At 40.1% G+C, this 26,600-nt stretch overlaps 1 protein-coding gene across 1 annotated transcript; it reads left to right on the forward strand.

The window, feature by feature from the left end:
• The first annotated feature begins 933 nt into the window (after positions 1-933).
• On the forward strand, positions 934-26,582 carry LOC139715644 (exonuclease mut-7 homolog). Its single transcript, XM_071627202.1, has 17 exons — positions 934-1,407; positions 2,435-2,608; positions 3,090-3,143; positions 3,411-3,550; positions 4,600-4,777; positions 5,228-5,430; positions 8,265-8,433; positions 10,647-10,711; positions 13,885-14,021; positions 14,496-14,605; positions 15,069-15,225; positions 16,040-16,227; positions 17,495-17,638; positions 17,963-18,016; positions 18,922-19,053; positions 25,000-25,723; positions 26,521-26,582. Exons 1-16 carry the CDS (start codon positions 1,027-1,029, stop codon positions 25,711-25,713), a joined length of 3,000 nt encoding a protein of 999 aa, XP_071483303.1. The 5' UTR covers positions 934-1,026; the 3' UTR covers positions 25,714-25,723; positions 26,521-26,582.
• The last annotated feature ends 18 nt before the right edge of the window (positions 26,583-26,600 follow it).

A 26,600-nucleotide genomic window follows, 5' to 3' on the forward strand; every position in this document is an offset into this window, starting at 1 on the left:
AGTAAGCAATGTAAACAATGGTCGGGACAATGCCGAATGGCCTAACCTGTGTCTATGACATGATTGTTTATAGTTATATGGACAAGCAGATCTATGGTCTATACCTACCCCCACTAATTATTTTACCATCACTGTACAGTCTGTAGTCTTGTCTCTACCCTATGCCTAAGTTCTTGTTGTTGATTAGTGCTTGTGACCGTGTGTATGGCTAACAATAGGTGCTTTGAACAGTGTTGAATATTTACGCCTTCTATAGAAATCTAGAGATTCACACTCGAACAATTATTTTCGGAACAAAAGAAAAAACAAATAGGGGGCCTAGACTCTAACATTGTTAGACATATTCCACTGCTAGACAATTAAAATAATATATTTGGTGTGAGGAACAATCTGCACGCCTATGCGGTTGAAACAGAGAAGAACATGCGTACCCCATTTGGAGAACTAGCAAAATCTGGTCAGCTCGGCTCGGTATGTTGAGGAGGCTTCGATTCTCAGTCACGCAGTGACGTAGACCATTCATTTGCCAACGAGGGCGCTCAACCCATAGGCAAAGCAGTTTCCCGATACTTGTATCATATATACACCATAACGAAACTAATTTTAGATACGGTACTTTGTTTAATGTATTCTTAGCTTCTATGTACAGATGCATGCAGTCCCCACCACTTTCAAAATATGTGTTTATGCATCCATGCGTAAGGAAAGCTTAGAAAGGTAGGCCATAGAGTAATGTTGAGTGGTATGGCAAAATCAGTGTGTGTGGGGGGGGGGGGGTGGGTGGTGGACATAAAGAACTGTGGGTATTAGGGTAACAAGCTCAAAGAATGAAATAATTTTGATTTTGATGATTCCATACCTGATAATTTGGATTAGTGATACTGGATTTCAAGGTCATCTAAACACAAATAATAACACTGTTTTTACAGTTCTCACTGATCAAGGAGACATTGTCTCGGGGTACCAAGTGGAACAGAAGTGAATGAATGAGACGTTTCCGTATTGTGGAGCCCACAATCCGGCACAATGGCGGAGGAGTGTCCCAGTTCCTCCCAAGGCCCGCAGGGGGACACACCTGGTGAAGCCACTGCAGCCATCCCAACAAATCGATGGGTGCCCCAGCCAAAGAAGAAAGACGGCATCTACTCCCTGGACAAGCCCAAGTTTGAGACCTGGCTGGAGCCCATGGAGGAACTGTGGGAAGATCAGCAACAGAAGGCCAAGGTCGAGATCATCCAGTTACTCAGGAGAGCACTGTCCTCGGTTGATCCCAGACTCCACTACGCATTGGTCCTGGACCTACTGGACCACAGCAGGGATCTACGCAAGAAGAAACCTGAGACACTTGGACTTTACATCCTTAGGGGGTTTGAGGCATGGCTCAAAGCCAACCCCCTCAGTGCTGAGGTACTTGACCCTGTCTTCATCCTAATTAGGGGTTCAGTTCACAAAGTTTGTGCCCAAAGCACTGCATTCCATACACACAAGCAAAGCAGAAAATCTATATCACCATATCTCTATTTATAAGGAAATTGAAGTAAACCCTCTTGGGAGAAAGATATTTTCTAAATCTTATACTCAAAACAACAAAAAAGAGCTTTGTATTTTAATGAATATTATTGTAAATTGGACAAAAGTATGAAAGAGTGGGGCATGCTACTTACGTGCATGAGACATTTCTCATTGTACATTTTCTCAGACATTTGAAGTCCTCATGATTAAGCTTAGATAAATCAAGGATGTGGTGTCACACTGTTTGTTGCTTTGTGAAGGACTAAAGAAGTCTACACTTGCATGCAAATTTAGGGAAAATTGTACCTCCATCTTTTTGTGTAGTCAGTAGAGTAAGGTCGTCTGTGCAAATGACATTGCAAAAAACAGAAAACAAAATTAATGATAAAGATTTACTAAGAATACTAGTACTCATCTGATATGCTGAAACTCCGTCTTGATATTTTTCACTCAAAAAAAGAAGAAAAGAATGTACATGGGTTTGATGTTAAATTTTCCTTTTGATGCGAGCTATTTTGAAGGCTTCGTAGAAAAGACAGCTTATACTACAGTGCACTCCTGTGTAATAACAGACGCAATTATAAAAAACACTCTTGTTACAACGAAGTAAAAATTCAGGTCTAAAACGAAATGTCTATATATCTTCATTCACTTTATTGTTTGGTTTGTAATGAAAGAAAACTGCAGGTCCCAAGGACTTCATTTTAAAATGGGGGTTTCCTGTATAGCAAAGTGCTCCAGTCCCTATCACAGTCTCTGAAGAGACCGTCCTGTAATATGCGCAGTCTTGTTTTTTGTCAACACTAACTCTGCAACAGTCACATTTTGTTTGTATTTCTTGATCAGAACTTTGTTATATGAAGGTGTAAGGTGGCCATAGCCACGTTGCTGAATCTCATCCTCTACATACATCCTTCTGCAGGTCAAGTCTTCGATCCTGACGCCCGAACTGAGGAGCCTTGCGTTCCATCTGGCGGCAAGCTCACATTCCAATGTCTTCGACTTTCTGTCCCGCATCTACAACCTCCAGGGGCCCGACAACTCCTTCCTTGTGTCGCGGGTCAACATCATGCTGGCCAGACAACAATTCAAAGAGGTAAACTGCACACTGAAATAGTGTTTAGGTCAGACTAGTTACCGTATCAGTGACTCGGGGATCTACCTCCATCTTAGCTGTCTTTAATCAAGCCACGAAGCCAGACTTTATTATCAGAAATGGTCATTTGCAGGATGACTTTCTAGCAATTCACTGAAGTGCTTTTAGCTGTTTGGTCCTCACTGCCAGTAGTTGCTGATTTCTGTTATAAGAGAGAAAACGGTTAATGTGAGGGAGAAAAAGGTTGATGTGAGCTCGGATTCTCAGATAAGGCTTTCATGAAATGGGACCACGATCTGCAAGTCTATCAGTCAGTTGTATACACTTGAGTAATATTTCAATTGTTGTAGGCAATGTGTACTCATTGGGCAATTCTGCTTTTTTCCCGTCTGGAATATTTGTTCATAGGAATTTCCGTGCTGTGCTTCAATAACTGACATATATATATCATTGTGTTTAAAAATGTCACCTTGTCTTGCAGGCAGCAACGTGTGTCATAAAAGTTCATCTTCAGGATCACTTTTCCCTCGAAGATGTGAGTAAAGCTATTACGTGTGTGTGTATGTGTGTGTGTTCACATGCAAACTCAAATGTTATTAAACTTTCCTTGTTTATAATTTTGTTGATAAGAGAATGTTTTGACACTATTTAATAGTTTTCAAGATATTTGCTTGTTGTCATTTCCCTGACAGTTCTCTGGGACCGACAATTTAGCGAAAATGTCCACACCACTATTCGCAAGTATTTCATATTTAGAGCACATACTCTAATGGTGTACTGCATCCTGTGATATCTCTTTCAGATCTGCCTGCCGCTGATATTCCAGGACAAGGTAAACATGGTGGAAAAATACGTTCAGCACCAACCAGAATTGCAGAAAGCTCTTGTCAGGCAGCTGGATGCTTTCTGCGAGCAGGGATACGACATTGATTCTTTCATCAGGTGGGTGATGATGGGCATACTTATAACCAATCACGGAGAAAGTTGGAGATATGAAAGCTGAGACAACAGCAAGACGGTGTGACTTGAATGATTGATGAGAAGTGTGCTCTGTTCAAAATCCAAAAAGTTTTGATATCTAAAACTATCTCCATCTGTGCCTTCATAGTCGATATATGTTTTTGAATTTTAAACTCTTTGGATCTAACAAATTATTTTCTTTTAATGGTGTTTATAAAATTTAAGTAGGGCATTTAAATGCCCGCTCTCTTTATGCATTCATGCCTGAAACAAAGCTCTTCATGCACGACTGCAGCCATATGTCAAAATGCTCGTGATTTCTGGAGGAGCCTTTATTGATAGAGACAAATCTAATTTGTGGATTTGTACATATTGTTACTATTGATGTTGGAAAACATTATATGCATGCCAAAAAATTATAAACACAATTCTCGCTCTTGCATATAACTGTTAAAATTCAAATGGCAGCAGTGCTTTTTAATTTTCGTAACAATGAGTCAACAATGCTGCGCCAGTGCACAGCATATGCTCTCTATTTGAACGTACATGAAAAACACAGAGCACTATCTCTTACCTCGACACTACAATAGATTTGGAGATTTTCTTAGCAACTGTTATGTGTTAAGGAAAAGAAATCTTAACTGTAAGCTCTTAAGATGCGTCTGTTGTGTTGTAGAGTAACTATGCTTTAGTCATGATAGAAAGGGGAAAATCAGATGTGATTACCGCATATACCCTCTGCATGTGCCTGCCACTCATTTACGCCTCATTACAAGAAGTACACAAGTGAACCCCCAAAATGCGACCCCGCTTGACCTCCGTGTGTTGCGCACGGGTGCATAAGATCACCCCATTCATTTGCACGGAGGGTATGGCCAGTGTACAAACCCGATCACTGGCAACTTACCGTTCATGTTCACATTTATATGTGATCCATTGAATTCACAATCTTGAAGTTTACATGTTGGAATATGGATGCACCAGCTTCTGCTATTGTTCTTCCTTTGTGCTGTTTCTCTTCTACCACACAGAGACATGAGGATAAGCATTCCCGGTGTGCGCATGGACAAGCTCCGTCGGCGGCACCTCACCAAGCTCATCTTGCGCCTGGTCAAGATGTTCAAACTGGACATGGCGCTGTGTCCAAACACAGCCAGGTCCAAGGATCTCGGTGCAATAAAATTCCTCTTCCACAAGAGGTACATTGAGGTGAGAGCATCATCCAAAGATACCATTGCTGTGGAATGTAATGCACATATTTTCTTTTGTATTTGGTCACTCAAAGCTGTTAAAAACAAACCATTCCTCCACTTGACAGTACAACATTATGCTTTGCAGATAGTGGCACATTTTCCTCTGGTATTGAAAATCTTGATATGAAGCAAAGAAAACATGTCATGGGCAACTTGATGCATTGATTGTTGTTGCCCCAGATTCACAAAGGGAGTTTAAATCTAGTCCATGCAGATTATAACATATTTTGACTGCATAGTAAAATGTAGACATTTTTTTTTTAACACATCCCAAAATGCCAACAAGCATCCCATAAATGAATTCACGCTATCACATGCATATGCAAAGTGCACATGTGTCACGGTTGTTTCAGTCAATGGACCAAAAGTTTAACCGTGGATTTGCTTTAAACCACCTTTGTTCCAGGGTTCCATGGCACGGGACGTCTTCGAGGAACTCGTGATATCAACGGTCGGTGACAACAAGTCTGTCCAGGAGGAACTTGTTGATCTCTTCGTGGGCTACAATGACCCCCAGGCCGCTGCCCGATGGGCAGTGAGCTATGGGCTGGACACCAGTCAACTGCCCGAGTTTGTGCACCGAGAGCTGCAGAACGACACTGGTGCAAAGTGAGGATAAATATCGTTATCTGCTCTTTACAAAAAAACTTGCATTTGCACATCTTTGTATGAAGAAGAATCCCCTCTTCTCCTAGTGCCCACTTTCCCCCTTCCCAGTTTTATGGCAGATATCTGTCAGAAGTGCATTATTACTATGAGTTTTTATGCCTCCGCCACGAAGTGTCGCTGGAGGCATTATGTTTTCGGGTTGTCTGTCCGTCCGTCCGTCTGTCCTTCGTCCGTAATCAATTTTGTGGACAGCGTATCTAAAAAACTGTTAGAGGTATCCTAATGAAACTTGGCATGTATATGTATGAGTGGGCGAAGTTGTGCCTATCAACTTTTTGGGCGCATATGCTCAAGGTCAAAGGTCAAGGTGAAATGCTCAAAATTTCACTATTTCCTCTACATTGTATATCTATGCAATGCCTGGAGGTATTTTCTTGAAACTTGGTGTATACATGAACTACTAAATAAAGATTCTCCAGAGAGAGCTTTGGTCAAAGGTCAAGGGTCAAAGGTCAAGTGAAAATGTTAAAATTTCACTTTTTTATGCCTCCGCCACAAAGTGGTGCCGGAGGCATTATGTTTTGGGGTTGTCTGTCCATCCGTCCTTCCTTCCGTCCGTCCTTCCGTCCGTCCTTCCGTCTCTCCGTCCGTCCTTCCGTCCATCCGTAATGAATTTTGTGGACAGTGTAACTATCAAAACCTTTTGAGGTATCCTAATGAAACTTGGCATGTATGTGTATTGGGGGTGAAGTTGTGCCTATCAACTTTTGGGTGCACATGCTCAAGGTCAAAGGTCAAAAGGTCACGGTCAAATACATAAAATTTCACTATTTCCACCATATCTATGCAATGCCTGAAGATATTTTCTTGAAACTTTGTGTATACATGTATTACCCAATTAAAATTCTGTGGTGAAAGTTTGGGTCATGAGGTCAAAGGTCAAAGGTCAAAAGGTCAAGTAAAAAATATTAAAACTTCACTTTTTTCTTCGTACCTTGGAAATTGTTCAGGGTATCTTCATGGAACAAAGTATGTATACATGTACTGACTGGCAGTGATTATCTAGAGAATTTAGGGTTCATGGGGTCAAAGGTCAGGGGTCAAAGGTCAAGGGCAACACTTCAAAATTTTACTATTTCGCTCATGTTTATGCAATGCCAGCAGGATTATTTTTTTTTACACTTTCTCTTGAAAGGTTTTTTTTTTTTTTTTCCCTCAAAGGTCAAAAGGTCAAATATCAAGTGAAAGTGCTGAACTAACTTTTTCCTCCATATCTTGGAAGTGCTTCAAGTTATCTTGAAATGTACTACATATTTACGCATGTTCTGCCTGACAGTGATTATCTTATGAATTTTAGGGTCAAAGGCCAGATGAAAATGGTAACAATTTACTAGACTATTCAATACAGAAATTGCACTTTTTCTCCATACCTTGAAAATTACTCAATGCATTTTTATAAACGTATGAATGGGTCAAAGTCAAGTTAAAGTCCTTAAATCCCCAAATACATGCTCTCCTATTCATCCAGTTAAACCTAGTTCAAGGAAGGTGAACATTCAACACATTTGTGACAAACTTGTCATTTTAATATTTTGCCAATTTTGTGAAAATGTAATCACACATTGTCCACACGCAATAGACCTATTAGGAGAATCATGCATTATGGCGGAGGCATACCAGTCGCCATAGCGACACTTCTAGTTCTCCATATCTCACAAATATTTCAAGGTATCTTCATGGAACTTAGTATATATGCATGTACTGACTGGCAGTGATCATGTAGGGAATTTACACATTGTAGGGGTCATGAGTCAAAGGTCAGGTGTCAAAGGTCAAGGTCAACTCATCAAAATGTCATTATTTCTCTCTTATCTATGCAATGCCTGCTGGATTTTTTTCTTGAAACTTAGTGTATGCATGTATTATCCAATACAGATTCTCTTGGAAGTTTCTTGCCAAAAGGTCAAAGGTCAAGTGAAAGTGCTGAATTTCACTTCTTCTTTAAACTTATAAAAGGGTCAAAAGTTGGGTACAAATCCTCAAATCCCCAAATACCTGCACTCTTAGACAGTATAGCCATTCATCCAAATAAACCTAGTTCAATTAAAGTGAACACTCAATGCATTTGTGACAGACCTGTCATTTAAATATTTTGCCAGTTATGTGAAACTGTCATCACACATTGTCAAGACATTGTGCTTCAGATCTATTCGGAGAACCATGCATTATGGCGGAGGCATACCAGTCGCCATAGCGACATTTCTAGTTGTTTATTACTCCATTTTATTTTGACTTCATTTTCCCCCTTTTTTTAAGGTAGAAGAGAGGTACTAGCTCTTTTTACTCCTTCCGTTTACATGAAATGGAAGTGTTATTATCCCGAGGAAAACTGATGATGTACAGATAATTGCTCCATGTCTGAACTACAGCTGTAGATTAAAGAAAGCACGTATGAAGTATTCTATCATTCTTTGACTTTTTTTTTCTAATTGAGTTTGTAAATGAACCTTAATCAGTAAACTCATGAATAAACTCTTGTTTTCCCAATTTGCTGTGTTCTAAGCAGTTGTTGTTTATCCATTTATTCAAAGAATTCTGTGACCAAAAAAAAAAATAATAAATGAGCTGGAACATACTCCATGGTTATGCTCTTGTGTCGATCAGTATATACTGGAAACGGAGCATGCCCTCTAGTATAGCGTTGGAAAAGTATCGTTATCTTCAAGGCAGGGGGCAAGTTTTGTAATCATGGATAGCAACAGCTGTTCTGCTTGAACATGGGCTGTGAAAGGGTCTGAGGATGCAGAACATTCTTCTCTTCCTTGTCTTCCCAGCCAAAATTCTGAGAGCGATATGGCGGACGGAGGAGGGGAAAATTGGGACGAAGAAATTCAAGATGAACCGACCCCAGATTTCTATCCACTCCACCTAGCAGACGAGAGAGTGTTACTAGTGTCTACACTGGATGGACTACAAGAGTGCCTTGATGAGATCACAAATATGGTACCAATATGCATTATTGAGTTGTTGAACTGAAATGCAAACATGTACAATATTGAAGTCACATGAGACTGCATTTTGTACTGTATGCTCAGGATCAAGTTCATCTGCATGGATGCTGTGAGTGTGTGGTTATGATCATGTGTGAGTGTGTGCATGTGTATGTGTGTGTGGGGGGGGGGGTGGGATGTTGAAGTGTAGTCTAACTTTCCAACTGATTGGTAGGACAAGAGGGAAAATACCTTATTCTTTCCACAGCATTGAATTTAACATTATTGGTACAACCTACAAGGATGTGTGGTGATTGAACACTCCAATTTGTGTTTTCATGATATGTAGACATCAGGATATTATTCTTCTATTACTAATAATGCACCTTTACATTATTATGATGTGATGTAAACTTGTTAGCACTTGCTTGTACATAAATAATCAGAATACCACGACTGGATAATGTTGTTTTCTTTTTTCATACTAAAAAAAATTTTCTTGCCTCTTTCATTCTCACTAACATTTCTGTTGGACTATGGGCTTTTTAGCTAAAAACAATGTCAGATATTCACCGACACACTGCTCAGACTATATGTGACCGTGCATCACAAAATGAACAAAAAGTCGCACATGCTGATTTTGTGTGAGGACTGAAATTAGGTGATATGGGTCACCCTAGCCGATCTTGACTTTTTCATATTTTCTGAAAGAGCAAATATTCTTCTACATTATGCTAAAAATTGGGATCATAAAACGGGCAGGAAAGTGTGTTTTTAGCAGTTTATCTCGAACAGTTTTTTTTTTAGAATAGTGTGATTAGGCGTGTCTTTAGAGTCCCTTTTTCATTTCTTAACCCGTTCCATTCGGAATTCTGAAATGCCCGTAGACTTAATGTGCAGGCCACCAGGCTCCCGTACAGAATGGGTTAAAAACCTTGTACACACTCTTCACTTTCAACTCTAATAACTTTTGAAGGGATGATGCTACTGCTTTGAAAGTTGGGATTATTTGTGACCGTGCACCTCAAAACGAACATAAAGTCTCACACACTGGTTTTGCGTGAGTACTGAAAATAAGTGAAATGGGTCAACCTAGCCGAACTTGACTTTTTCATATTTTCTGAAAGAGTGGGTCTTCTTTTACGTTATGCTAAAATTTGGTATCATAAAACGGGCAGGAAAGTGTGTTTTTTTAGCAGTTTATCTCGAACATTTTTGGTAGAATAGTGTGATTAGATGTGTCTTTAGAATCCCTTTTTCATTTTTGAAAAACCTTGTCCACACTCTTCACTTTCAACTCTAATAACTTTTGAATGGATAGTGCTACTGCTTTGAAAGTTGGCATTAATTATGGACAGAATGTGTTAATGAGGCATGCTTAATTTCAGTTTAATCTGATAATCCCTTCATTGTTGTTACTCTGGTGGTTTACTTCCTGTTTTTTGTCCCATTCATCGCACAGCCAGCACGGTTTGGTAAAGATTAAGCGCTTGAATAGACACTGTACTTCAGAGCCTCTTTTCTCAGTTCACACTTTTCCTGAGTTTGTGCTTTCTTTCCAATATTTAGATAGGTTAGGAGAGTCCATTTGATTTGAGTTATACATCATTTTAAAGCTTAAAGTCTGCTCTTTTAGAATATGGTCTTAACTAAAAATTCATGTCTGGCGACTTTTTGTTTGTTTTGAGGTGCAGGGTCACATTTATGGACAGAATGTGTTAATGAGGCATGTGCAATTTCAGTTTAATCTGATAATCCCTTCATTGTTGTTACTCTGGTGGTTCACATCCTATTTTTTGTCCTGTTCACCGCACAGCCAGTACGGCTAGGTAAAAATTTAGCGCTTGAATAGACACTGTATTTCAGAGGCTCTTTTCTCAGTTCACACTTTTACCGAGTGTGTGTTTTCTTTCCAATATTTAGATAGGTTAGGAGACATCATTTGATTTGAGTTATACAGCATTTTAAAGCTTAAAGACTGCTCTTTGAGAATATGCTCTTAACTAAAATTTCATGTCTGGCGACTTTGTGTTCGTTTTGTGATGCAGGGTCACATATTGTACATTCTGCCTTGTAACACATGCAAAGAAACAGTCTGTACATTGATAATCGTTTTGAAATCACCTTGTTGATTCACAGTAGTGAAATACTTTAAATTTTGCATGTTTTCTTCCTTCTGTACTGTCAAATGGTAATTTCTATAACTCTTTTTGCAAAATTTTCCAGCCTGATTCCATTGTTGGAATTGACATGGAGTGGCGACCGTCCTTCACACCGACCAAAATTGCCAAGTAAGTTGTGACAAAAACACACACAAAAAAAAAGAGACTGAGAGAAGATATGACCCACAAACAATTTCCTGTGACCCTGATACAGGAAGTGGCGTACATTTCCTGTTATGGCATACATATGTGCCGTCAAATACAGCTTAATGGCACCTTCATTGTTTATGTAGCACAGCCCTGATTTTACACAAGAAGGTTTTAATGATTCAGCTGTGGAGCAGGCAGATTCTTGTGCTTAACCCATTTCGTATAGGAACCATGTGCTCCATGTTTCAAGTCTATGGACCGAATGCATAAACGCTAGCAATTGCTTGTGCTAGCCTTTTACTCGAATCCGTATGCATAAAAACAAGCAATTGCTTGCGAGCAGAAGCTCTTGCTAGCAAGCACAAGCAATTGCTTGCTGCCCGCAAGTAATATCTTAGAGACCAAACATTTGCTTAAAGACGTATGCATAAAACATACCTGTTACTTATTCTTGCTAGCAATTGCTTACGATTTTGCAAGCTCTGTAAAATGAGCTTAAGCTTTTGCTTAATAACTGGGACGTTCCCTTTTAAGTATCATATTCATATTAATAAAAGAAAGACCACACTTGTGCATGAGTGGTATAAATCTACGAGAAAGTAGTGTAAGAAACTTTTCCGTTTTAACAACGGGAATGTTCAGTGGTTAGCATGCAAAATGTAATGAAAAAACAGGTAGGATGTCTGACTTCGGTGGAGAGCAAGGAGACCTCTCTCCACGTGCGATCTGGCACATCCGGGCTACTATAAGCAGTGACGGGAATCAGCCAGTATGTGTGTGTGTGTGTGTGTGTGTGTGTGTGTGTGTGTGCATTTATGAGTGTCATTTCATAGCTCTTCTGCTATGTCAGGAAATGTTTCCGCACACACATGCCCTTTCAAATACATGCTGTCACACTTGCCTTTGTTCTTGTGTGCGCACAGGCGTGACGTCCCTTTTGTTGAAAACGCAAGCAATTGCTTGTGCGGGACAAGCAAAAGGTATAAGCACTAGCAAAAGGTTATGCATATGGATTTAAGCAATTGCTTGAGCTAGACCTTTTGCTTGACAAGCTTGTGCTTTTGCTTGAAGCAATTGCTTACAAGCAATTGCTTGTTTTATGCATTCGGCCCTATGTGTAATGACCTCAACTAGGAGGCAATTTAATAGTTAAACATATCTGTCTTTGTTTGTAGCAGAGGTATTGTAGGGACTGTTAATACAAAATATTGTTTTTCATGTGGAATGAGTTCAAATGAATTTCCAATAGAGTTCACTGGCTCCTCTTTGTCTCTACTTTGTGATAAAGTATTTACGGCAATGTTCTACAGCAGAATGTAGAGTATACACTGTAGCATGTTTACTCAGAGTTTTAACTGTCAGAAAATAATCTCACTGAGAAGAAGAGAATTTTGGCCAAGATCTCAGGAATATATATATAAAAAAAGAGAGAGAGAATAAAACAAAACACATTAAAAGAAAAGCGGCTTGACACCAAAACCCATATTTCTAGATCCATGTTGTTAACGTTAGTTTACATGGTCAGTTGTAATATGTGACCCGCTACAACAAAATGTTCCTAAAGTCGCGCAAGGTCGAAGCCGTGAAAATTGAGTTTGAAGTCAGAGCATCAAAATTGGTCAAAACTTACGATTTTCTGAATTTGACATATCATTAGAGTCTGACATGTCTTCTATCATCTGTCGAAATTTTGAAGTAAATGATGAAAGGAAACGCCAAAAAATAGCATTTTTCTAGGCCATGTTTTTTGGCGTTTCAACGAAGCAGAAACTGGTTCGAACATTTGGATTGAGCGCCACACATAGGCTCCGCCCCTAACAACGACCAGAGTGATCTCATTGGTCAGTTTGCTGCTTGCCGCTAACCGAAGCGTGAAACTCGCACACTGCCCAGTCGACTGGTGCGTGCTGGCTGGGTGCGCTATGCCCAGCCGCTTCTCCTGGCATCCTGGTCACTGATTGGTCGATGAGGAGACCGCCGACGCTGTGTTTGAATGAGCATTTCGGGGGTTGCTAGGGCTTTCCTTCTATTGTCCGGAGGTGAATACTGACTTGCGTGTCCCTTGATCGTGATTGCGTCGCAAGGAGATCTTTTAGGGCGCTTTTCTCGAAACAGTGATTTCTCAGATGTCTCTACATGCTCTCTTTTAAACATCGATATCTCCGCAGCCGATTATTTTTATGAGATGTGTTATACCGGGTGTCCCAAAAAAAGCGGAACGGTGGATTATCAGTACCTTGTGGTCTAAAAGTTATATATCTTTTGACATTATTAGAAAGAGCATCTTCCGCAGAAGACTATGATACCAAAATCATTAAATTCGGTTCAGTACTTTTTATTCTACGCTAATTTCTGAAAATGCAGTCATTGTCAAATTTCGCTTGATTTTTGCGACTCATGAGACACGCGACACGCGATCCATACGGTGAATATTGTGTAAGCTCGATGATCCATGTCGACAAAAGATACAGCTTTCACATTGGGAACGGACTAGGAAAAAACAGTGTGTGTGTGTGTGTGTGTGTGTGTGTGTGCGCGCGCGAGCTCCCAATATGAAAGCTGTATATTTTGTTGACATGGATCAACGAGCTTACGCAATTCACCGTATGGAACGCGTGTCGCACCCAAATTATTATGTCATAAGTCGCAAAAAATTGGAAATGACTGCATTTACAGAAATTGGGGTAGAATAAAAAGTATTGAATCAAATTTAATGATTTTGGTATCATGGTCTTCTGCGGAAGATGCTCTTTCTAATGATGTCAAAAAATATATCACTTTTAGAACGCAAGGTACTGAAAATCCACCGTTCCGCTTTTTTTGGGACACCCGGTATATCAATTTAAAGTAGAAAGATTAGGGAATTGTGTCATGCACTTTTCAAATAATTGACCTCGCCCGACTTAAGGATCATTTTGTTGTAGCGGGTCACATATTGTTGAGTGTGTGTGATTATCATATAATATAGCAGTATCTTCACCTCCAGACACATAGATTAAATCAATCCCCTCCCTGTACCAGAATTTTTTCTGAGTAGCAGCAGTGCTGGGAAAGGAGAAGTTCGCTCTTTGCATTGAAACATGTATCATTTTGTTCTGTAGTAATCATGAGATATTTGGTTTCTTCCCCGTCTGGTTCTAAAATCCCACCAGGGTAGCTCTGTGCCAGATTGCCACACCAAACACAGCCTACCTCCTGGACATGGTAGCCCTGTGGACTCCTGAGAACAAGGCAGATGTCATCAGCTTCTTTACACAACTCCTTCAATCCGAGGAGATCCTCAAACTGGGTAGGAAATGTAGCTCACAGTGTTGAATGCTTCTGATGAAATTGCAATAGCTTACTGTTAGCCCGTTGAAGATGAGTCCCGAGTGTACTTGGGCAGGTGTCTATGGGAAATGTGTTTTATAGCAAAATCAGTCTGTCCTCAACGGGTTAAGAATTAACAATTAAATTCTGGCATGCCAGCCTGTTTTTTTCTTTTTGTGTAATTAGTCCTCAAACTCTCACACCTAAGACAAAGTGGGAATGTGATGTATATTTCTTGTCAAGTATTCACTAAGCTTCAGTATATGTCTTGGCAAACCAAGAGAGGTGATAGAGTTTTCGATGGAACACAAGGAACATTATTGCATTGATATGATTGAGCAGCTTTAGTAAGTCAAGGTAAGGATAGAATTGACTTCTTGTCAATAGGATTGCATAGCAGTGTTTACTTGCACATGTAGATTTGAAGAAATGACATCTTTGTTCCCTCACACAGGCTTTGAGATCTCTGGTGACTACCAGATGTTGGGCCGGTCATTCCCAGAACTTCAACCAGTGCTGAAGGAAGAGAAAAGAACTGTAGACCTGCATGTTCTTGGTAAACAGGTATGATGATCACTCATCAGTAACCCCTTCACTTGAAAGAGGATATTTTACGTGGTTGCCATGGGTTACAACATGATTATCATGATAGTGTCATTAATCATGCTCTCATGCCCAACTCGATATTTTTTCTTTGTTTTTGTCTACTGTTAAACTGTTACTCGAGCAACATGCTTAATTATACAGATTGATATTATGAACTTTGGATTCTAGGCTGATTGCAAGGATAGATATTTTGCTCTGCATGTTTTTATCAAATACTCGCACAACGCTATTTTATATTAAGATAGTACCTTGCTCATGTGCACCTCTATGCTTATTCATTGTGTGTTATCTTCCTGATCATACAAACAAGACATTAAAAATGTAAATGCCATGGCTTTTCTTATACTGAGTTGATTGATTGAAAGCCAGCAAATGCCCAAGCTGTTTATCCTGATTTGTTGGTCCATGCTCCACACTGTAGGTTATTCAGAAAGCCCCGCAATCTACACCCGTCCAACTCAACTGCCTAGGCCTGACAGACCTCGTCTTCTACTGCTTCGGCCAGCGCCTGGACAAGCGTGACCGCATCTCAGACTGGGAGAAGCGCCCTCTCAGGCCGGCTCAGGTGCAATATGCAGGTAAGTGGAAGTAACGTTTTGTTGTTTGATGCTGTCTCACTTTTTTGTCATTCTTAGTATTTATTCGTAGGCTTTCATGAGGTAGAGTAAAAAATTATCTTCTGTAAGCACCCTTGTTTTTTTCAAGCAGGATACGTGTTTCAGTTGGAAAATATCCCAAAAGCTCATAGGTGCTATATTAATAAATGATTATCAAACAGGGCCACACATTTTTGAAAAATCAAATGCCCTGTTTCTCTATGAAATTAACCCATTCTGCAATTCTTCAAGAGCCCTCAATGCCCCCAAATGAGATTCTTTTTGCAGGTAGACAGAAAACAGACATGTTGGTAATCCACCAGTGCAAAGGCAGTCAAGCTGTACATGTATCCCCTTTCAACAGTCAACCTCATGTTCCATTGAAAAATGCAAAATACTGATCATATGTGAGGTATGAATAGAGTGTGTACTGATGGGCTCGGGAACTTTTTTGTTGTACACTGGAAGGAACTTGCATGGGGTCAGCGCGATTTAGTAAACTCAACCTTGATAGCTATGTACGTGTTTATACGAGCTTCATACAGAAAAAGAACAGCTAGAAGAAACTCTAATCCTATGTTCAAAGTCATTTTGTTGTCAGCGTAACTTTAATAAATATGAATTTAGGCCATGAATGCACACAATCTTGTCTGCACTTTGAGATTCATGTATACTGGGTTCCCATAAGAAACAGGTTAACAAATTTTTAACCCCCTGCCTTTTTCTTTATGGTGAAAATATAATGACTTTAACCTGTTTCATCTAACCTTTATAAAAATTTACTCTCTTTCTCCAGCCCTAGATGCATTTTGCCTGCTGGAGATCTACCAGCACCTCAAGGAGAAAGTCTCCAGGCTAGGCCTCGAGCTCAACATGGAGCCGTCTCGATTTTCCAAGACCAAGAAGGTCAAGAACAAGACCAAGGTCAAGGCCAAGGCAGTGAGGACGATGGAGGGGCCATCGATCTGGAAGAAGATTGACCAGGTCAGTTTTTTCTCGATGAATGTGTCTTTCAGCTCTGGTGAATCTTGTGTGTTATTCGCACCCTTTCATTCCCTGTGGGCAACTCTTTCACATATGTCAATGGGATCTTAGGATGGTGGTCCTGCAGGGGTTAATTCATCCATCGTGAAACAGGGCTAAACATTCTGAACATGTCATTGTGAAGTCTTTACCAAGTGTCCCACACAGTGAAACTTGTATCAACTTGTGTGGTATTATCATGGCCTTTAGGTAGCCTTATGAATACTTTGACAGGCTCCAGTTCCAATATATGTCTCATCTTGGAAAGAGTTGAGGCATTTAATCTTTTTTTTTTTTAATCATATGTGACCCGCTACAACAAAAGGATCCTAAAGTCGCCGACGGCCGAGCCGAGAAAATCGAGTTTGAAGTCACATCATCAAAACTGGTCAAAACAATCGGATTTCTGTTTTTTGCATAATTTTGTAGTCTGATGTTTTGTTCATCATCTGCAGAAATTGATGATCAAAGGAAATGATCAAAGGAAAGGCAAGAAATCTGTGTTTTTCTAGGTCATGATTTTCCGACTTTCAATGTAAGAGAAACGTGTCCGAGGTTTTGATTTAGCACCGCAGCTAGACTCCACCCCTAGCAACGAGGGAGTGATCTGATTGGTCAGTGCGTGGCATCCTGATTAACGATTAGTTGTGGATGGACCGCTGGCGCTAAGCTTGAATGAACATGGTGGAGGTTGCTAGGAGCGGGCCTTCTATGGTCAAGCGATGAAAAAATGAGAGTGTCGGAAGGACTACTTTGAAGGCGTTTTTCTCGAAACTCTAATTTCCTCAACCACTTGACGTGGGCTGATAAAATCATCGATATCTCCACAACCAAGTACATTTATGAGTTGTGCTATGTATGAAATTAAAGTAGAAGAGTATGGGAATAATGTCATGCCATTTTCAGAAAATTTTCCTCCCCCGACTTTCGGATCCTTTTGTTGTAGCGGGTCACATATATACATTCCTCAGCAGTGAATTTTGTGTGTGTTTCAGTGTCAATAAAGAAATGTTTTACCTTAATGTCAAATTCTTGCAGATTTGAAAAAAAATCTGATGGCAAGTTTTACCATGGTGTAGCAGAGACATTGAAATTCCATGGAAGTTTGTTCATATGTAATGATTCTAGGTGCTTTGTTTTTGTTGTTTTTTTCCTTTTAGCAAGGTATTTAAATTGTGGCTGTTCATTTTTTCTTTGCTTGCATTATCTTATCACTAATGCACGGCAGGTTGAGCGAGGTCCTCCAATCTCACCAGGGCAGCTGGCCGTGGTGTGCGACAACATGTTGCAAGGTTTGGGACGACACCTGAGGTCTTGTGGTGTTGACGTCAAGATCTTGGACAACAATGACGAACATGATAAGGCTCTCGAGGTGAGAAACAGTATTTCTTGATGGTCTGGAGCTTACAGGTTGAGTATTGAAGGAATGTGTGTGCATGTATTATCTTAGCCCAATTTGTTGGGGGCGGGTTTGTGGGTGGGGGGTGGGGAATCCTCAAGTACTTGGTACAGATTGATATGCTTACTAGTCATGTTGATAGCTTTATTTTTCTTTTCTGTACATTCTATCTTATGAAGGTAATGACAATTGAAAAGAAGATTAAAACATTAGCAAGTGGTAAGCAGTGCATACAAGTAGCTATGATCCTTTCCTATGTTTCACATAATTAATGCTACCATGTCATTTTTCTTGTAGCTCCATCGTCTTGAGGGTCGGGCAATTTTGACTGCTGGGGCTCCATTCTATTCTGTAAGTATGGCTGTCAGAACTCTATGTGATAAGATATTCTGCCACGCAGTGTGAATGCTGGAATTATTGTTATTTTTTGTTCATGTATGGCACAGATTATTATGATTTAGCAAGTTCTTTTACATTGTACAGTCATGGTATGTTCTTTTCTATATATCTTTATGACCATGCTTTCCTATGAAGTCATCAATTCACCACTTTTTAGTTACTTCTCCCTTCGTTGATTCATTTTGAGAAAGAATGAATACCCTTGAAGAGTATTCCTGACAGATATTTCATTTTGGGGCACAAGCTCTTGTTGATAAAAGAGAAATGTGGCCATAATATTCTTCAGCATTTCATGTAAATATTTTCTTTTTGGATAATTAATTTCATCGTATGTCAGTTTGTGTTTCTAAATGTGTATATTCGAACGTCATATCTATTCATGCCCTTTGCACACCGATACGCTGATAGTAATATCTTGACTGGGTGTTTAGGTTAGTGTATGTACCCATGTGTACATCTAAAGAAATTTTACTTGTTTTATTCAAAGCCACACCTATGCTGTATCTCCCCTTTGAATGCAGTACATTGATGGTGGCATATCTTTATCAAATCATCAAATTATCAAATCATCGGCGTTATCAAGATTCAGTGAACAAACATCGTGGTAATAAAGTGTATTCAGTAGAGGATATCGTGACACTACTATCTATGGGAAAAATTGAGCATGGACAGTCTGGTCACTCATAGATGTAAAAGTTTCGGAAATAGTGATCAGTTTCAAATGCAATTTTGTTGTATCAAAGCTTTGATATTATGCAGTATGATTTATTGGTAGCTTGTGTCATCTGAACTGTGAAAAAAAAAATGTCTTCACAAAGTAAAAGTTTGATGTGATATCCATTTTTTTTTTTTTGTAGCTGAGGACCCGTGTTCCAGAGGACCAAATCATGCCGGTCGAAGCTCACAAGAAGGCAAGGTTCCAGGTCCAGGAGGTCCTGAACTTCTTCAATGTGGTCGTCACTCCAGAGGACATCTTCAGCCGTTGCCAGGTGAGCTGATGCATTGCCACGAGTCACTCAGGCCCCATTCACACCCATAACATAGGCACACACCAATGGGAACACCCCCACCCGTGTAGTCACACAGACCCCATTCACTTTCGAGACATAAGTGCACACTGACAGGAACATCACTCCCCATGTATTTACTTCACACTTGATAATAGCAAGAGCCATCGATCGGGTCCTTTGTGGCTGTAAACACTGCTGATCGTGGAACCCGTAATTTGAGAATGACTTTATTAACACTTTTTTTTTTTGGGTGGCACTTCATGAGTAAAATGGTCTCAGAAGTGTCCAGCATTTTGGAAAGACTGTCTTCATGAGCTTGTAGATTAGGAAGAGTGATGGGAACAGGAAGGGGACGCTTCCAGGTAAGAATGTGCGTCCTCGCGGTCATACTATAATACGCTAGAGTCAATTTGCTCCAAATGTACATACTTAACATGTATGAATGGGGCATAAGTCTACAATTGTATTTGCATACTGTACTGAATTTTTTTTTAATGACAACAGGTAAGATGAATTTCATGCGATTTTAATCCATGGACATTCAGGACAATTGAGCTATCACAACAGCTCACTGCTGCCAATGTAAGGACTGTGGCAGGACGTGCTACAGTAAAATGTAGCTTGTCGGCATTACACTCAATGGGACTAGAGAACTTGCAGAAAACTACAAATAACAAAAATGACCAAACAATGAACAGAAGACTCTTGCGCTTTTCTTTTTCTTTTCCTTTTTGTGTTGTTGGTAGTTTCATGTCACAAAATGCATGGACATTTCCACTCCCCCAAAATGTCCACTTTAAAAGTAGTCTTTTGTGGTAACCATTTGATTTGACATTAAGCACAGCTGTATCTGCCACGTCATATTGACATTGGCTCGATGTCCTTGGAAAATGTCCAGTTTGAATCTGGGGGGCATATCAGGAAATTTGCTCTCTGCCAATCAGTTGCGAGGATTTCGGTAGCTTATAACACTTTGTCAGAAAAAAATATCTGACAAAATGCTTCATGAAATGCCCCCTGGATGTCCACAAAATACATATCATGGAGCCAGGTAGAGAATTTTCAGAAGTCACATCTTGCACCACATAAGTTAAGAAATGCTATATGCAAGGAGGATGGACGTATCTAAAAACAAATCCAAGATGGGAGTTGACATAAATATTAAAGATTGTAATGTAATGGAGACCAGAATGCTACTCTTTTAATGACACATGCACAATCAGCAACAATGTATGGATTGATACCTTCACACAAACCAGTGCTGTGACTTCTGATTGTGGCTAGAAAAGTGGAAACAGCTTGTGACATCTGAATGAGGACCAGTGACTGTGAAAAAGAATAGAGGCATATCAGGGCAATTACCCCCAAGGGCAATTACCCCCCCCCCCCCCCCCCCCCCCCCCCCCCCCCCCCCGGCTAAATACTGGTTAGTGGTAAGGTTAGAGTAAAGATTAGGGTTAGGGTTAGGATTACTGTCAAAATGCTTCGAGATGGATCTTCACAACTCGTAAATATCTGCTTGATGCCGAAAATTCAAAAAAGTGAAAACAGTTTGCCATCTAACTGAGAACCAGTGATTATAGAGACGAAGGGAAGAATTGTATTAACTGTCAAAATTTGTTTTCATCTCATCTGTATCTGCCTGATGCTGGAGAAATATAATACAAATAATGAATGTTTATGAGTGCAATGGACAGAATATTTCATGAGGTGAAAGATGAAATGATCCATTGAACGAGGCGCAGCCGAGTTGAATGGATCAAACATTTCATCTTTTACCGAATGAAATATTCTTTCCATTGCACGAATAAAAAACATTTATTATTTGTTTTATGTTAACGCCTAATATAGATCATTGTCATTTGATGTTTTATTAATTTAGAGACAAGAGAGAATCTGAGATTGTGAGAGTGCTCACTGAGTACTTACACTAGTGCGCTGTCGCATACACACACTGCAAACGCAAGCGTTTTACACGCGTAATGTGCCGGGCTCTTAGTGAGCATGCAACGGAGCAAATCATATGGACCCAAAATTGCACGGTAAATGGAGCCACAATTGCACGGATGATGACGTCATAATGAAATGACCCGAATGACCAATGTTAAACAACCAATCAAATGACAAGGATCTCTTCAGGTGCTATATAGAAATAGTTTATTGCCTGAATAGGAAGCAGCGATTATAAAATGTATCAAAAGAAGTGTGTCAACCACCCACTTTCATTGTCTTCATGATGGATCTTCAACTCTCATAAATATCTGCTTGAAACTAAAAAAGCGGGAATATATGTCATGTAAATGAGAACCAGTGACTGTAAAAATGAACAGAAGTGCGGCGACTGTCAATATGCTTCCGGCTGGATCGTCACTTCTCATAAATATCTGCATGATACTTGGAAACGTGGAAAAAGTTTGACATCTGAATGGGAAGCAGCAATTGTAAAAATAGCAAGCAGCAATTGTAAAAACGGAAGAAGTGTGTCAACCACCAATTGTAATCTTTCCTGATGGATCTTCACCTCATAAATATCTGCATGACGCTGGAAAATTGGAAACATATGTCATCTGAATTGGAACCAGTGATTGTTAAAAAAAAAAAGAACAGAATAACTGTGTCCATTGAATTGTCAAAATACTTATGGATGAATCTTCACCTCTCATAAATACCTGCCTGATGCTGGAAAATTGGAAACAGTCTGTGCCATCTGAATTAGAAATTGTGATTTTAATAAAGAATAGGAGAAGTGTGCTGACTGTCAAAATGCTTCTAGATGGATCTTCAACCGTCATTAATTTTTGCTTGATACTGGAAAAGTGAAAACATCTGTCATCTGAATGTGAACAGTAATTGTTAAAAAAGAAGAGTAGAAGAAATGCGTTCACTGTTAAAATGGATTCCGATGGATCTTCACCTCTCATGAATATCTTCGTGATGCTGGAAAAGTATGAACAGTTTGTCACCTGAATGGGAAACAGTGACTAAGAAGTGTGTCAACAGCTAACCGTCCTGAGTGCTTTTGATACTGATGGGTCTTCACCTCTCGTAAAATATCTGCTTCATGCTGGTGAAGGGGAAACATCTGTCTTCTGAATGTAAAACAGTGATTGTAAAGAAGAACGGAAGAAGTGTGCCAACCATCCACATTAAAGGGACATTCCAGACGATTTTCATAATTTCACATCATGTAGTACATACAGTGTAAATCAACAACTCCCTGTATAGATTTGTGGAATTTATTGTGGTTCTTGAGCAGAGAAACGATACTTTGAAAAACCTTAAACAAATTACACTGAACAAGAATGATGACATAGAAGGTTCACATATTTCAGAAATTATAGCAGTGTAATTCCACAACAATACCGCTTGCTTGCGAGTTCACCTGTCTGTCATCTATGCATGCCTTCTTTTGTTCTGCTTCCTTGAGCCCTAACTCATGCATTCTTATGGTGACTCTGCCATGTCATCATCCTTGTTCATTGCAATTTGTTCTATTTTTTGAAAATATTCAAAATATATTCTTCATCCCAGTTATCACAAATTCTGAAACTCTGTCCTCAGTATAACTAATTCATAGTTGTACAAATGTAAAAATCTGAGAATCACCCGGAGGTTTCCTTTAATTGATCTTCGCCTCTCTGAGATGTTGAGTAGTTTCAATGATTGACTGTAATGGCTAGATACAGGTAACTGGGCAAAATTTAATTGCTCTATGTGGAAGAGGAGGTGCCACATTGGCATTAGTAGAGCCATTTGCCATGAATGTTCGATACCATTTCGACATTTATTACCCCAGCCTCCCTGTGCTTTCCCAACGTGATCTGGGATTATGTATTGATTATACAATCTAGGAATGTGTCTAATGTCATGCAGTGAGTGATGTTGTGGTAAAAACCTCAGTGCCGCAGCACGCGATGCTGCATAATGATGGCTTTGCAAGGTCTTCTCCTTTAAGAGAAGTGATCAGCCATCATAAAGTTTGCATGTGCTTCCAACTTTGAGGCACAGTCAAATGTTTCTGCAGCTTGCAGTGATTATCATGGGTGGTGATTTTTGCCAGTGGGAATACTGAGGATTTCGACATGAACCTTGGAACTCTCTGTTGTCAGAGGGCAGCAGCCCAGACAAGTTCTTGCTGCATAAAATCACCAAACCTCATGTACTACAGAAGGATGGGTAATTGTGGATTTCTGCGATGGAGGTTATCACAGCAGTTGAAGATTGGAGATGTTTGTTATATATATCCCTGTAGGGATTGGATCTGAAACAATATAATGGGCCTGAAAATTGAATTTCAGTATGAGGAACATTCCCAAGAAAAAGCTTGTAGCTCCTTCCTACACTTTTCAACAATAAAAGAATAGTTACTGACTCTAAACATTTGTAAAGGAACCTCTATGATGCATTCGTAATCATGCTGTAATAATAATCATAATCATGTCCCACTATTCATGGTGACACTAGCGTACATGTGTTTTTGAGGTACAGTCAAACCTACTTCAGTGACCACCTGTCTCTAACAAGCCCCTGCTATAACAACCTCTGAGGAATTTCATGCTAAGAAACCAGGTAGTCAAGAATGTGTGTATAGCTAACATCTTGCCTAACACGATAAGCGACCTTAGATTTGGTGTCTGCTGGGAGACTGAAAAGTGGGCTGAATGACTGCTCAATCCTTCAAGGAGCATCAGTCAGCTTGACAGTCTAGACTGTTGGATTATTTTCAAGAAAGCAGAAGGAAAAAAGGAAGGCAGCAGCCCTCAATAGGGCTGTCAACCTCAACAGCCCTTCCTGGTGCCTTTTTACCCCACTGCCACTTTAGAATAGAATGGCTTCGGGTGTCACGTACTCATGCATCGGAACGGATACATTGGTGTATCAGTTCAGCATATCATATTACTCCATTTTTCATGATCATTCATACAATTTGACCGAAAGGCTGTAGACCCGATCGCTTTCTTTATTATTGTTACGGTTTTCGTATTAAAGCAGTGATGTGTTGAAGAAATGTGGAGAACCCCGTTGGTATACTACGTTACCAGAAGTACTGAAGATAAAGTGTACTTCAGAAAGAAAACCCTAAACCCCTCAGCTTTTGTTCGTGTACAAGAGATGTTCTGTTTTCAATATATGTGTTCTGAATTGGTCGATGCAGCTGTCTTCTTGCCAGTACCATTGCTGTCTAGTTTCATTAGCATTCTGTGAAAGATTGCCAGATATAATTGTATTTTGTTTTACCCCAAAGTAAGCATTTTGGCATTTGTTGGTACCAAACTGCTTCCATTATCTGACCTAGGCAGCATGGCAGACACAGTTGAGGTTGATTCCTTGTCATAGATTTCAGACTTGATTATATTTGGTACCTATTGACCTGATTTGTGTGTTTGGATTGGTGAGCATGGGCTACCTTTCTTTTCTTTTTTTGCGGGGGTTGGGGGGAATTGGAGTTTGTAAGATGACAGGGCAACAGAATAGCACAAAGCTATCAGGCTCTTGTTCTGATGTACTGCTTTGAACATTTTTTTTTTGTTGAAAATCACAATTGAAGAAGAAGTTCCTTGCAGAAGACTATTCCAAACAAATGTGTTTGCATTTCAAAATTAAGTTGAGTATATCTTCCAAGTTACTCTAATTACCATTGCTTGCTGATAGTCAATTATACTTGTGCACTGTGTGAGCTGACGCAAAGCTGATACTGTTAATGACTGTGCAACAGATGAAAAAAATATCCTTTGTTAGATGTAGTTAGATACTGAAACAAATTTGGATCAGTCACCAGATTATGTTGGCAATGACTACAGCTAGATATGTTTTTTTCCTGCAGTTAAAGGCATCAGTAGACGCTTTAGTGATATGAAAAATGTAATGGAAGTTGAAGAGCTTCACAGTTTACCCAACCCTTCCCTCATCCCCTTATTACTGTAGGTGTGCAACGGAAACATCTATGTGAAAGTGTCAAACCCCGAAATGCGACGACTTTGGCAGCGCAAGCAAGAGCTCATTGCCAAGCAGGCTCGACCGGCTGTCGCGTCGTATGAAGATGAAGATCTAGACGACTTTGATGGAATGATTATTAGTGGCGTGGGCGACTATGACGACGACGATTACGAAGAGGAGGAACTGCCGCGTGCCCCGCAAGCCAAGTGGGGGACTTACAGCTGGAATAGTCATGAGAATTCACATGCGGCGAACAGCCAGCAGCCATCCAGTAGCCAGACTGACATGACTCAAGAACTCTCATTACCCACTAGTGCGGCCGTGCAACAGGGTCAGTCAGCATCAACTGAATTGGCCGCGGAAGATGAAGCCGACTTTGATCCAGCATCCGTCTGCACCAGGGAGGACACTCTTGTGGTGGGTGAGAAAGGGGATGCCGCAGCATCTTCGGCAGCAGGTCACTCCCCAGTTGTGTACTTGGAGAATGCTGTGGACTATGAGAAGGTTCTTGTCCAGGGCTCGGTCCAGCTTCTGGTGGACGTGGTGCCCAGTGGGATTCTGGACCAGGTAGAACTCTTCTTCTGCTGTGCAACCTGTGGGAAGGTGTTTTGGGAGGGCAAACACTTCGAACACGTCTGCTCCCAGTTCTCCCACGTCCTGAGTCACAGCACTGACCGCCAAGGCAGGGAGCTCAAGGCGTAGATTGCAATAGGTGGGACTGGATGCTGTCTGATGAGCCTGTGCTCATTTGTTTCCTGTTTTTAATTCCTTTATGCACGCCTTATTTTCTTGTTGGGAAATTCATATTCAGCGTCTTTTTTTTTTTTGTGGGTTTGTTTGTATGCATTTTTCTCTTTATCCAACAAAGCCAACAATGATTTAGGAAGGTATTGTGGTATGAAAATTTGAACTATGTAGACTGGAATCATGGTGGTTGTTTAACAGTCGCTATCTAACCCTTAAAAAGGCTTTGTGTCCGACTTCTTTAATCACTTGGCCATATATCATCTTTTGCAAAGTACTTTGTACACACACACACAAATAGATATATTTACCCACTTTTGCTAGAGAGCTTGACTTTGTGTGGCGTTGTACAAAATTTGAAAGAACAGACATAGGGAGCTGATACATTCAAACTCGAGAGCCTGAAAAATCATACGAAATTAGTGACACTTTCATTGAGAAACGTGAGTTTCCCTTGACAGGTAATGTGACAGTAAGTTTAATTCCTGACATATTTGCCACTGAAATATTATTTGTCTCACTGACACGGACATACCATCAACTTGCCAGATATTTGTGAATATCTTAATTGATAAGTAATGTGATGTGATAAGTAATTGGATAAAATATACATTTGTAGGCTATGTAACTATGCTCTATGACCATATACACTGCTAAAGGAAGTTTGTACTACAAGAGGTTGATGGCTCGTTTCTGCTAATGCGGTGGCTAGCAGTTGACTCAACATTTTGAGTGTGTGTCTCATTCTCCCACTCTCTGATACAGGTGTGCAATGGGCGGGTTGGTGTCAAGTTGTCCAATCCAGACATGCGAAGGCTCTGGCACCGTAAGCAGGACCTCCTTGG

This window comes from Diadema antillarum, unplaced genomic scaffold (assembly GCF_040938485.1).
Source record: "Diadema antillarum isolate AM-2024a unplaced genomic scaffold, OU_Dant_1.0 scf00000053, whole genome shotgun sequence".
NCBI classification, from domain to species: domain Eukaryota; kingdom Metazoa; phylum Echinodermata; class Echinoidea; order Diadematoida; family Diadematidae; genus Diadema; species Diadema antillarum.